This window comes from Rhinopithecus roxellana, chromosome 2, assembly GCF_007565055.1.
Source record: "Rhinopithecus roxellana isolate Shanxi Qingling chromosome 2, ASM756505v1, whole genome shotgun sequence".
Classification (NCBI taxonomy): Eukaryota; Metazoa; Chordata; class Mammalia; order Primates; family Cercopithecidae; genus Rhinopithecus; species Rhinopithecus roxellana.
In genome coordinates this window covers 110652051-110665999 of record NC_044550.1, presented here as the reverse complement: position 1 = coordinate 110665999, position 13949 = coordinate 110652051, and the positions used below count along the sequence as shown (strand labels likewise).

The 13949-nt window shown below is 38.5% G+C and overlaps 1 protein-coding gene across 2 annotated transcripts in view; it reads left to right on the top strand.

The window, feature by feature from the left end:
- WWC2 (WW and C2 domain containing 2) overlaps positions 1-13949 on the top strand; it is a 207373-nt gene that overhangs the window by 82992 nt on the left and 110432 nt on the right. For both annotated transcript variants that reach the window (XM_030919767.1, XM_010377908.2), the window contains exon 2: positions 12422-12531. Coding sequence is in view for 1 of the 2 variants with exons in the window: in XM_010377908.2 (XP_010376210.2) it covers positions 12422-12531 (110 nt within the window). In the remaining variant the exon portion in view is untranslated. The remainder of the gene's footprint in view (positions 1-12421; positions 12532-13949) is intronic.

The following is a 13949-nucleotide window of genomic DNA, read 5'->3' as shown; positions in this document are numbered from 1 at the left end:
AACTTGAAAAGACTTATATGAACTACATAGTCTACAAATGTTGAAAAATATTAAGAAAAACCTATGGCACGAGCGCATAAAATATATGTAGATACTAGACTGTTTTATTGTGTACTGCCATAAAATATACACACCATTATAAGACATTAAAATTTATCAGAACTTATGCATACATTACAGACTGTACATGATGCCATTTGCAATTGAGAGAAATGTAAACAAATGTGAAGAGGCAGTGTTAAATCATAACTGCATATAATTAACTATAGTATATACAATACTACTGTAATGATTGCATAGCCACCTTCTGTTGTTGTGGTGAGCTCAAACGTTGGGAGCATCTGCTTAAAGTGCCCTGTGATGCTGATCATCTCTGTGTGAGCAGTTCCTCTCTCTGGTAAATTGCATGTCACAGTAAAAAGTGATTTCTCACGGTTCTCAAGTATTTTTCATTGTATTTAGTGCAGTCCCGCAAACCTTGAGTACACCATGGGACCCATACAAAGTGCCACTTGTGAAGCTGGAAGTGCTCCCAAGAAGTGGAAAAAAGTAATGACCTTACAAGAAATCGTTGAATTGCTTGATATCTATGGTAGATTGAGGACTGCAGCTTAGGTTTCCACCATTTCAGATGGACGATTCATAGTGTATAAACAGATAACCTAAACTTAAAACATCAATAAATACAGTACTGTAAATGTATTTCTTTTTCTTTATGGTTTTCTTAATGACTTTTTCTTTTCTCCAGCTTAATTGATTGTAAGGATATGGTATATAATACAGTGTACAAAATATGTTACTTGACTGTTTCTGTATTGGTGAGGCTTCTGGTCAACAGTAGACAATTAGTAATTAAGTTTAGAGGGAGTCAAAAGTTATACGAGGATTTTCAACTGTGCAAGGAGTTGGCATCTCTGAACTCCTGCATTGTTCATAAGTCAACTGTACGTAAGTTTATACATGGACTGAAAAAATACCAAAGTATTGGAATAGATGTCACTCTACAGGAAAGTGAAGCAAGGACTTTAATAACAGTTTATTTTGTTATTTTCTGTATTCTTTACAATGAGAATCTAATAGCTGTATAAAATGTGTATTTTTAAGTCAACATTGAAAATTATAGTATATGTAGAGTTTAGTTTGATGACAAAATATGATGTATATTTTGTACATAGTATTATATCTACATGTGTATATATTTACTTAAAAAACATAGCCTAGAGTGAAACACATCATATTGTTAACTGGGATTACTCCTATGTAGAGAGGTTATAGAGATTTTTTAAAGTCCTCTCAGTTTCTTAAGTTTTGATAAAAGTAGTATAGGTATATTTTAATCATTTAACCTCTTCAAAAGGGAAGTTGTGACCCTTCAGAAAGGTGTGTGCCATGTGTCATTTCTTTGTTTTCCTGACTGGAGCTCATTCTCCAGACTGAATACTTAAGCCTCTTCTAGTCTTTGTCCACGAGCAATTATTGTCCACCATGAAATTTACTGGCTGTGTGCTGAACTACAGGTAGGGAATTGAGGCAGCCTTGGTGGATTTCTGTTATTTGTTTGGACAATAACCCTTTTTAAGTTCTCTGCCTCTCTCAAACACTCCTACCTTCTTTGCTGGCATAGCCACTTAAAATTTCAGACTATTTTTCAAACCAGATAATCTGACAAGCAAACATTACTTGGCACTTAGGAGAGAAAAAGAGATTCAGGTTAAAGTGTTTGACCACTTTGTTTTCTTCCATGGCATAAAAATACTTTAAAAACTTGCTGAATTATTGAAACACGTGAGATAAATTCTGTTATGTCTTTGTCACTTAAGTCTGTTTTCTGTTGAGATATTCATTGTGATACATAATGTAATGATAACAAAAATAAATCACAAGACCAAATATTTTGATGCAGCATTGAAAGATTTTCTTGTGTCTTGTTCTGTTGTCAGGAAACATATGTATCAACTAACACCTTAATACCAGCCTTCATATTGTTATTTGAATAAATGCACATACTATCACTTCTGTGTAAATAGAACATTTTTGAAAGAATAAATTACAACCCTTTCATGATATAGTGGACGTTTTCTTTCTGCCTGCCTTCCTGCTCTTCTTCCATTCCGTCAACATTTATCATGTGTCGACTGTATATGAGATAAGCATTAGGCATTGTGCTAGAGAGCGAGAAGAGGGCAGGGTCCCTGTCTTTGAGAAGCTCATAGTTTAGGCTAGAGACTGAGTCTGAGTGTAGTAACATGCCTTAGGTGGCAGCTGATCCCTGTGGATGTGGGACAAGATTCTTGCAACACAGTCAAGAATAGTATTTCTAGGTTAAATGGAATTAACATTTTAAAACATTTAAATATCTTTATTCCAAGTTCCGGGGTACATGTGCGGTAATGTCCAGGTTTGTCACATAGGTAAATGTGTGCCATGATGGCTTGCTGCACCTGTCACCTCATCACCTAGGTATTAAGCACAGCAGGCATTAGCTGTTTTCCCTAACGGTCTCCCTTCTCCCACCGGGAATCAACATTTTAATGGTTTTTTAACACTGCCAAGTTGTTTCTTAAAAGGACTGTATCGAGTTACAAAGTCACCAGCAATGAGTGAAAGTAGCTGATGCCCCACATCCTCACCAGAGTGAGTTTCATCACTAAGACAAAGCAAAACAGCCGGAAGCCATGACTCATACCTGTAATCTCCACACTTTGGGAGGCCAACGAGGGCAGATCACTTGAGCTCAGGAGTTTGAGACCATCCTGGGCATCAGACCTCATGTCTACAAAGGAGAAAAAAGAAATTTAGCCAGGCGTGTTGGTGTGTACCTGTAGTTCCAGCTCCTTGGGAGGCTGAGGTGTTAGAATGGCTTCAGCCTGAGAGGTTGAGGCTGTAGTGAGCTGAGCCATGATCACCCCACTGCACTCCAGCCTGGGTGTCAGTGAGACCCTGTCTCAAAAAAAAAAAAGACATAAACTTGATATTTTAATAGGCTTAAATTTTACCCTCATTGTTTTATTGTATTTGGCATTTGTTTTTATTATTAGTGATGTTTAACATTTTCCCATGTGTTTTACTATCTTTTGTGAAAATATTCACTTAAAGTCTTGATATTATTACATACTTGCTACTCCTTTTGAAAACCAACTTACTGAAGTGAAATTCACCTAATGTAAATTAACCATTTAAAATGATCAATTCAATGGCATTAAGTACATTCACAATGTTGTGCAACCAACCCCTATATGTAATTTCAGAACATTTTCATCACTCCTCCAAGGTACCCACTAAGCAGTTTCTATTTGCCCCTTTCCTTGTCACCTGTCAACCACTGACCTACTTTCTGTTTTTGTGCGTTTGTGAACTATTTCATATAGTGGAATCATACAATATGTGATGTTTTGTGCCTGGCTTCTTTCACTTAGCGTAATGTTTTGGAGGTTCATCCATATTGTAGCGTATGTACTTCATTCCTTTTTGTGACTGAATAATATTCCATTTCATGTATATACCACAATTTTTTATCCATTCACCTGTCGATGGGAATTTGGGCTCTTTCCACCTTTTGGCTGTTATGAATAATGCTGCTGTTATCATGCACACACGTATTTATTCGAGTACCTGTTTTCACTTCCTTTAGAAGTAGACCTAGAAGTCGTAGTGTGGGATCATATGGTAATTCCGTTTTAACTTTTTGAGGAATTGCTAAACCATTTTCTACAGAGGCTGCACCATTTTATGTTCCCACCCACAATGTACAGGGTTCCCGTTTCTCCACATCCTTGTCAATACTCATGTCTTGTGTGTGTGTGTTTTTCATAATAGCCGTCATAGTGGGTGTGAACTGGTGCTTCACTGTGGTTTTGATCTGCATTTCCATAATAACTAATGATGTTGAGTACTGTTACTATTTGTATGTAAGTGAGAAAATAAAGGAAAAAGAAAGCCTTGCTCTTGAAGTTATTTTCAAATTAGTTAAGTATCCTTTGAAGAAAGGAAATGTTTACTTAAAATTAAATGAAGTGTCCTACTGTTCCGAATAGGAGGGCTGTTAAGGCATTAATTCTGTTTAAATATTTCATCGTTTTCATAACAAAGATACTTGTAAAGCCTCCAGGTTTGTTTTTAACTTGAGCTTGTTTTCCATTTTTCCGTCACCTGGTTGGGTTAGGGATCCAACCTGATTTATGCCTTTTAAACAATAGCACTCAGGGTGAACTTCTGGTCCCTGAAGTTTACCGATCAGTATTACCTCAGAACTTAGAGATGTAAATCCTCAGATCCTTCCCAAATCTCCTGAGTCAGAAACTTTGAGGGCGACCCCAACAGTCTGTGTTTTCATACGCCTTTCAGTTGAGTCATATCCGACGCACGCGTAGGTTTCAGAACCGCTACTGTACACCAGCATTCTCAGGTTGATTCTGTGATAAACAGCTCTTGTGGGAGGTGTAATCCACAATGTTGGTCTCATTAGCACCAACTTTTTTTAGCTTAAGTAGTCAGACAATGTGAACAATTAACTTGGAATCATATTATAGCCTCCTATTTAAGAAAGCATAAAGCATACAGTTCTACCTAGAAATTGCAATTCAGTTTACAAATCATGTGAAAAAGAGGAAAGTATTTTTCAAAAGTGACTTTTGATCTTTGGCCAAATACTGAAGTAATTTAAGAGGCACATACCCGTGATGTATATTTTTCCTGTTATTTGTAATTTTTCAATTTTTTGGCCCTGCTTTTCATGAGCTATATTTCCTTGTATTTGTGACTAGACTTTATTTTTTACTTATTCAGAGCCAACATTGTGAAGGTTTTTAGTGTGAAGGCCTATGCAGCAGAGCTTACAACCACCACTGCCCTATAGTACAAATGTTGACTGGAGGCAGACGTGTGTGTGACCCAAACACATGCTTATTTGAAGAGGAGTGTTTATTTTTTTCCCTGCACAGGCTATTCAAATGGAAAAAGTATATCTACTTTGCAGAGTTTTATGAGGATTTAACTCACACATTTATGTATATTAGAGCATGTGTGGTACATAAGCATTCAGTAAGTGTTTTATATTGTTAGTATAATTGCTATATGTAAAATTTGACCTTTTCTTTAACATAGAATATTGTAAGCATTGAAGCTTTTGCACATACCATATCTGGATCCCAAAACCCAACAGCCTGAGCCATGTGCTTTTTCAAAGGCAAATCACCCACAAATACTGTCTTTCAAGAGTGTATTCATGAAGTAACTGTAGGATTAAGTGTTAGGTGGCAGAAGGGAAATTCTATGATAGGGCCTTCTAAAGTCCTCCTGTTTACAGCCTCTTGGTTAGGATGAGGGGATGGTTAAGAATGGTTAGTAAGTGAATGTCAATAGAAGAGTCAGAAAGTTTGATGAAAAGTTTTTTAGGGTAATGGGGATTGAATGTATTTATAGACTGAAGGAGAAAAAATTAACCATATGAGAAGAGATAAATAATCAGATAATAAGAGATGGAATGAGATTGCAGAGTGGAGAGGTGTGGCTGGGGTAAGGGCAGGAGACTGGCAGGCTAGCCTGGAGAGGGGATGTGAAACATGTAGAGAGGAGTGGGGTGTGTGGGTCTGGGGGAGCAGACCTGGGAGACCACACAGTTGTGTTCAGATATTTGAAAGTCTGTCATGTGGAGGAGGTATCAAACCAGTTCTCCTTGGTACCAGGCGACAAAACTCATGCCAGCTGTAGGAGGACCAGACCTAGGACCAATAGAGGGGAGAATGTCTGAGGACCCAAGCAGGTGCAGGCATGACATGAACTAGTATGAAGAAATGATCCTCGCCATGTTTCCTGCCAGCTCTGTAGCACTGGGTGACTCAGTTAAATCTTGGAGCAGCAGTCTCTTTCCTAACCCGTTGCACCAGGCTAAGGGCCTTCCTGGCCAAGTCCTAGTGTGACAAATTAGTTATCTGCTTGGCTGTCCTTACCTTGGCTCCCCAGGGCAAGGACCAAGTCCTTTCCTTGTTATATCCCCCCACTGCACACAGACAGGATCTAAAACACAGGACTCTGTGACACATGTTTTATGTTTCACATAAAACACAAAATTCTGGATGTATCACATACAGAATTAAGTCTGTAAAAAATGGGAATGGGGCTGGGCGCAGTGGTTCACGTCTGTAATCTCAGCACTTTGGGAGGCCAAGGCGGGTGGATTACCTGAGGTCAGGAGTTTGAGACCAGCCTGGCCAACATGGTGAAACCCTGTCTCTGCTAAAAATACAAAAATTAGCTGGGCATGGTGGCATGTGCCTGTAGTCCCAACTATGCAGGAGGCTGAGCAAGAGAATCGCTTGAACCTGGGAGGCAGAGGTTGCAGTGAACCGAGATTCTGCCACTGCACTCTAGCCTGGGTGACAGAACGAGACTCTGTCTCAAAATAATAGTAATAATAATAGGCCCAGTGCGGTAGCTCACACCTGTAATCCCAGCACTTTGGGAGGCCAAGGTGGGTGGATCACCTGAGGTCAGGAGTTTGAGACCAGCCTGACCAACATGGAGAAACCCTGTCTCTACTAAAAATACAAAAAATTAGCTGGGCATGGTAGTGCATACCTGTAATCTTAGCTACCCGGGAGACTGAGGCAGGAGAATCACTTGAACCAGGGAGGCAGAGGTTGCAGTGAGCCAAGATCGTGCCATTGCACTCCAGCCTGGGCAACAAGAGTGAAACTCTGTCTCAATAAATAAATAAGTAAATAAATAAATATTTAAAAAATAAAGACTAGAAATACCCATTTTGAAGAATTGTTGTTAGGGCTAAATGAGATAACATATGAAACAACCTTGCATAAATCTTGGAACATAATAGACAACTAATAAAATTAGTTTCTTTCCTTTCTGAAATAATTAATATGTCACAAAATGATCTTCAAAATATTGAGTAACTATTCTAATAAACAATAATATAAGTTGCCAGACACCTAAAAGGGCTCATGGCAGGAAGAATAGGGGAGTGAGGCTAGACTGGAGCCTCCAGATGTTGCCCAGTCTATTCTTTTGTCTTTAGGTAAAGTGATTTCCTTAGGAAGAGATGATTCTCCCCATTGTGACTTGTTCTTTTGTTTTGTTTTTGAGACAATCTCGCTCTGTCACCCAGGCTGGAGTGCAGTGGTGTAATCTTGGCTCACTGCAACCTTCACCTCCCAGGTTCAAGCAGTTATCCTGCCTCAGCCTCCCGAGTAGCTGGGATTACAGATGCCCACCACCATGCCTGGCTAATTTTTGTAATTTTAGTAGCGATGGGTTTTCACCATGTTGACCAGGCTGGTCTTGAACTCCTGACCTCAAGTGAACTGCCTGTCTTGGCATCCCAAAATGCTGGGATTACAGGTATTAGCCACTGCACCTGGCCCATTGTGACCTGTTCTAATATCTGTTTATTTTCTAGAAAGTCTATGTAATATGACTTCTTTCTTTTTTTGTTTTTGTTTTTGAGATGAAGTCTCGCTCTTGTCCCCAGGCTGGAGTGCAATAGCCCGATTTTGGCTCACTGCAACCTCCACCTCCTGGGTTCAAGCGATTCTTCTGCCTCAGCCTCCTGAGTAGCTGGGATTACAGGCGTGTGCCACTATGCCTGGCTAATTTTTGTATTTTTAGTAGAGACGGGGTTTCACCAAATTGGCCAGGCTGATCTCGAACTCCCAACCTCAGGTGATCCGCCCACCTTGGCCTCCCAAAGTGCTGGGATTACAGGCATGAGCCACCGCACCTGGCCTTCTAATATGACTTCTTTCTAATAATTTAAGGTACTTTCCTCACACACAGGGAACTAATCTCATTATTATCTTCCAAAGTGGTTTTTCTTAAAAGCTATTTTTTTTTTCTTGTTGCCTCTATCCACTATTTTCTACTATTCTTCTCTGTCTGTTTCTTTGTGTTGTTAGTTTCCCTATCTAGTGATAGATAGACGTTGTTGGCCAGGTGTGGTGGCTCATGCCTGTAATCCCAGCACTTTGGGAGGCTGAGGGAGGTGGATTGCCTGAGATCAGGAGTTTAAGACCAGTCAGGCCAACATGGTGAAACCCCATCTCCACTAAAAATACAAAAAAATTAGCCGGGCGTGGTGGCGGGCGCCTGTAATCCCAGCTACTGGAAAGGCTGAGGTAGGGGAATTGCTTGAACCAGGGAGATGGAGGTTGCCTTGAGCCGAGATCACGCTCCTGCACTCCGGCCTGGTTGACAGAGCGAGACTCAGTCTCAGAAAAAGAAAAAAAAAGAAAGAACAAAAAAGTTGTTTTGAGGGAACTAATTGGCATCATTATAAATGAAGATTCTTTTAGGACTGTGGAAAGATTTCTAGTGCTTTATCCTTGCTTTAAAATTCAAGTTGTGAAACACATCTTACTTCCTCTCTGTTCTCTTAGAGCAATTCAGTAATGTTCCTGTGAGCAGATTCTGTAGTAATCTTAAGCAGTTGACAGTATGAGCTCTGCTTTGTGTTAGCTAAACAATGAGAACAACAGATGCTACAAAGTAAAAATAACTGTTAAGACCTTTAATGTTTGTGCTAAACTATACATTTGGGATGCTCTGAATTGTGGCAAGAGTTTTAGTAATCTGAAATGTTTTTTTCAAGTGCTTATTCATTTAGTGCAATTAGTACAAACTCAGTTTTTTTTTTTGGAGTTGTACTTGTACTCACACGGTATTCACCATCATGTAATTGTGAAGTAAACAAATACATCACTGTATGGCATCTCATGTCATAGGACACGTATTTGAGTTGACAATAAATATTAAATGAGTGTGAAAGAATGATATAATGCCAGCAAGGAGAGGAAATACCATGCAGAGTTAAATTTTGCATATAAACATTGGCAAAGCGCTGCAGTAAATTACCATTTTCTTCATAATATGAAATTCCTTTGCACAGTGCAAAGGAAGACCTTTTTAAGCAAACAGTAATCTCTGGAATTCAGCATAAAGACTCTAGTTAATTTCAGGATTTTGTTGTTGTTGTTGTTGCTTGTTGTTGCTCCTTTGCAGGGAACCAACCAAAAACAAACTCCATCCATTTTTACTTACTTAACTCAAAGAAAGCTTGAATGTGTAAGAAATTCCTTATGTACAACAAGAAGAAGAAATTTAAAAGTTAATTAACATTTCAGTTCACTGTATTTGTTTTAATTTATATTGATTGTAATTTTGGAATACATCTGTTAGTTCTTTTTGCTTTGTGTTAAACTTCTTAGTACATCATAGTAATATTTTCTTTTTATCAGGATAGCACCACAATTGGGTCCTTAATTTGTTTGGAACCTGATAATGTTGTCTATTTATATTTTATAATTTGCATAAGAATTCAATCCTAAAATTTTAATATTTGCAAATATCTATGTAATGCTTTTACTTATTGATAGAGTGCAGAGAAAATATATATTTTATCCATATATAGAAAATAAAGTATTAAATTGATATTTGAAGGAACTCTGCAAAGAAATTTTTATATTAAAAATTTTAGGAGTGGAATCTTCTGAATTTTTCAGAGTTCACAATTACATGTATACCTACAGATGTAATTGTAGTCTTAGAACAGTGATAATTAAATGCTTATCTGCTAACCAGTTAGTGGAACAAACTGGATTATTTCCAATTATAATCAAGTTACTACTAACTTGTAATGTGAGAGCACATGCTCTCAAGCTTTTATAACTTCTTATTCTTAAAGTAATAAGTATATTCCTGCCATACTCATGCTTAAGCACATCGAATTGGTGTCTGGGTAATACTGGTCTAACATTTCTCTTTTGTCACTTAAACTTATCATTCTCATGTTTCCTCCTTTTTCATTTCTTTAAGATGCATGTGCCTTTTAGACAGCATTGATAATGGAGTTAGTGAAAGAGAATCATCAAACAATGATATAGAGGGTGACCTGGCACAGGTGCTCTATCTAGTTGCTTTATTGAGATAGTCAAAGAGACCATGTATGTAGACAAGGAGGTGTCCTAGGGTATAGGGATTTTTGATATGGTATCTCACTCTTTGTCAAAAGAAAAATCAGTTTTCTGGGGCAGTTTTGATATAAGACAGAATTTGAGCACAATTCTAAGAATAAATTGTTTTGCATTTGAACTCAGATTGAGTTCAAATATACTCCATGTTTACAAAGTGAATATGGCAAGTTGCCACATTTGGGCATATTGCTTAACGTGTTTGAGATTCATTTTACTCATGTAACATACATTGAAGCTTACCATTTCTCAGGTGTTACACTGTTTAGTTCTCATCTAAACTTAATCTTTCCTCCTATTCCCTTAAAAAAAAAATACATTAGGAAACTAGGGCTTTTAAGGCTAATAACTTGCTCTAGGTTGTATAGTGAGTAAGTGGCAGAATAAAGATTTGAGCCCAGATCTCTTTGATACCAAATTTCAAGCTCTTGACTTCTAAGCCCGTGGTTCCCACACTTTAGTGTGGAGCAGAAGTACCTGGAAAGCATACATTGCTGGGACCTAGAGTTTCTGATTCTACAATAGGGCTCAAGAATTTGTATTTCTATTATTTTTTAAAAATCATTTTAGTCTTTTTTAGAGACAGGGTCTTGCTGTGTTGCCTAAGCTGGAATTCAGTGATCATGGCTCACTGCAGCCTTGAACTCCTGGGCTCAAGTGATGCTCCCACTTTGGCTTCCCAGAGTGTGGAGATTACAGGCATGAGCCACCATGCCTGGCTAATTTTTTATTTTTTGTAGAGATAGGGTCTCACTGTGTTGCCCAGGCTGGTCTTGAACTCCTGGTCTCACCCATCCTCCTGCCTCAGCCTCCCATAGTGTTGGAATTACAAGTGTGAGCCATGGTGCCCAACTAGAATTTGTGTTTGTAACAAGGTCCCAGATGTTGACGCTGCTGGTTCTGGGGACTGTATTCTGAGAACCACAGTTCTATGCTGTGCTGCCTGACTTGATTCCTCGGAGGGATAAATGAGAGAGTTCACATGTGCTTGTGTTAATAATCACTGATACTTTGACTGCTTATAACGTCCTGGATGCTCTTCCAAGTTAATTCCTTTTTATCCTGAGTTTAATTTTAGGAGCTAGTTAAATTGCAGGGAGAGTATGTGAGGGTGTAATCACCACTTAAAAGAGAAGGAAACTGAGGTAGGAAGAGGTGCCCAGTAAGTGGTCTCACAGTGAGTCAGTGGTAGGGCGGGTTACCCTCATTATTGCTTCTGTCTGCTGAGCTGATTTGGAAGGCCGGTGTTGTCTTTGGAGCTATCTCTAGAAGGAGAGATTTCATGCTATACGAAGGTTGAGAGGAAAATAGATCCTTCCTTTCGTCCATTGCTGTTTTATGTCCTTGGATGACTATTGTAGAGTAGGCCTGGAAGAAAAGAATTTTCCTCCTTTTTGTATCATTCTTCAGCATTCTGAAGGGTGGATGATGAATGTTATTGTTATTCTGATGAATGATATAATTCTGAAAATGACCTATATTTCAGTTGAACATGAGATCTTTGATAGTCGTTAGCATGGATAAAAGGGATTCCAGGAGATTTTGTATGTAAGAACCATGCTAGTGGTGCCAGTGCATTAAGTTAGAAAACGTGTTGACTGATGGTGGCCACACTCCAGCAAGGCATCTGTGGTGTTAACCTGCCCATGGATGCTCCAGTGGCCAGGGAAAATCTCAAAAGCAAAATGCAAGAGAGTGAGAAAAAAAAATCTATTGTAATTAAGTCTGAAACCTGTACTCTGCTTAGGAAACTGTGTAGTTTCTTCATTAGTTTTAAAGAGAAAAACTCCTACAGAGAAAGTGTCTTAAGGAAAAAATGGTCTTGAGAGAGTATAAAGCAATTTCAAAAGGTGAGATCACATTGATATACGAATGAATACTTTATGTGTTTGGTTCGGTTCAAAATTTTGTTGAGTGACTGTTATGTACAAGATACTTATAAAAAAAATTGTCCTTCCTCTCAAGGAGAACTTATAGTAGACTTCACAGTTGAGTGTTTAGTTAATTTATGTATGAACATCCAGTCTGAAATTGATGTAACCTGATGCGGATCTTGTCTCGAAACTACTGATAGTATTTTCATGATACCAGTATTTGAATCCTGGGACACATTTTTCTTTTTAATGGGGTATCTGTTTCACTGCAGAGCTAGAGCTAGATCCCAGGCTTCCTCACTCTCAGCCTGGCGTTTTCCCTGATTTGGGATGTCTTTATTTATTTATTGTATATATTTATCTCCAAATATTAAGCAGTGAACTTTCAAAAGGGTACTGTGACTTGTCCTACTTTTTTGGATATACACATCTGTATTTTATCCTTGTTTTTTTTTTTTTTTTCTTCAAGATTTTAAATGCAACCGAGACACTTGTGGTTAGGGTGCTGAATTTTGACATATGCGGTTTGACAGAAAGAATCACTGGTGTGTCTGTTCTGGTTTGTTGTAGGTTAACGAAGCCCTTGTCATTTGCTGATTGTGTTGGGGATGAGCTGCCGTGGGGATGGGAAGCAGGGTTTGACCCTCAGATTGGTGTCTACTACATCGATCACATCAACAGTAAGTTTTCCTTTTTGATAAAAGCAAATATATCAGAAAAGTAATCCCCCAAAACCTACAGGCACACAAAAGGATAAACATGTTACAAAGTGAATTTCCAAAACCCCATTTTCTTAGTGGCTAACATTTAACTGAAATGCCTCTCTTGGTATTTGGGGCATGTACATAGAGTTGTCCTTATGGGGACGGAGAGGGAGAAAGGGTGTGCCTGCCTGCCTACCTGCTGGGAATGAGGATTCTCCTTCAGCACAAGTCTGGGAACCTGTGGGGATCAGAGCCACTGGGCTCCTCTTTCCATGGCCACTGCACCTTCTGACAGAGCTGTTCCTTTCCGTGTGCTTTTTGCCACAGAAAGAGTTGGGCCTTGGCACAGTGTGGTTTGTAGGCTGAGATTGGGGAGGGGTTGGCCCTCATCAGTGGCTCTGGAAGGCATAGCATAGCTGGGAAAGGTCCTGAACCTCTTCCTTTTCTGTTTCCTGATTTCTTTGTCGTTGGAAGGGAAAAACCTCTCATTTTAACAGCTTTTAAACCTCTCACATCTCTGACATGGTAAGTCTAGCACAGAGGATTACCGTGACCATGAATGACTTTCAAAAACACATACTTTGAAATATTTTTATATATTTGTATATGTTTGTGTGTGTGTTTATATGAATATCTAGCTCTCTATCTACTCCTTTAAAAATTTATTCAGATGGTAGCATATAATATTCATTTTGCTTATTCACTTAAAAATAATTATTTTATTTTTATAGATTTTGGGGAATATATAATGAATTTATTCCTCATTGTCTTCTTTCTTTTAGTTCTATTCTTATATTTAAAATTTGTATATGCAGTACTCTGTAGTGTCTTTAGGAACAGTATCACTGTAGCAAAGTGTTTCATTTGATACTCTCTCATTAGTGATGGCTTGCAGCTGCCCTTGTGTAGGTAGATGATATATTTCTCAGGAGTCCAAAAGAGCCTGTATTGTTAGCTGCGAGGCACCATCTTCCAGGCGGGTGAGGTGGAGGGGCGGAAAAGAGCATAAGCACTCTGATGTCTGGTGAGCACATACGGTTAGTGATCTGTTTCAGCAGAACACCTGTCATACACAGTTTGGGAACCAGCTTTCATATATACTGTACATTATTAGTTCAACACAAATACAAATAATAGTTTCTACAAGTTGTTGCCTCAGCCTCTTTTATATGACCAGAAGAAATGTGACTTTTTTGTAGAGATACTCTTTCTCTCTCCCTGAAAGTTTCTAAAAATTCTACGTAGAATTAATGATTGTGTTTTTAAGTTAGCTTTTAATTTTGTGTTTTCTAATAAATGTTTATTGATATACTGTATTAGTATATACCAGGTTTTGTTGTGTATCAGTCACTGACAACCAAATGTTGTCTGTAAGGGTGAAATGAACTAATTTT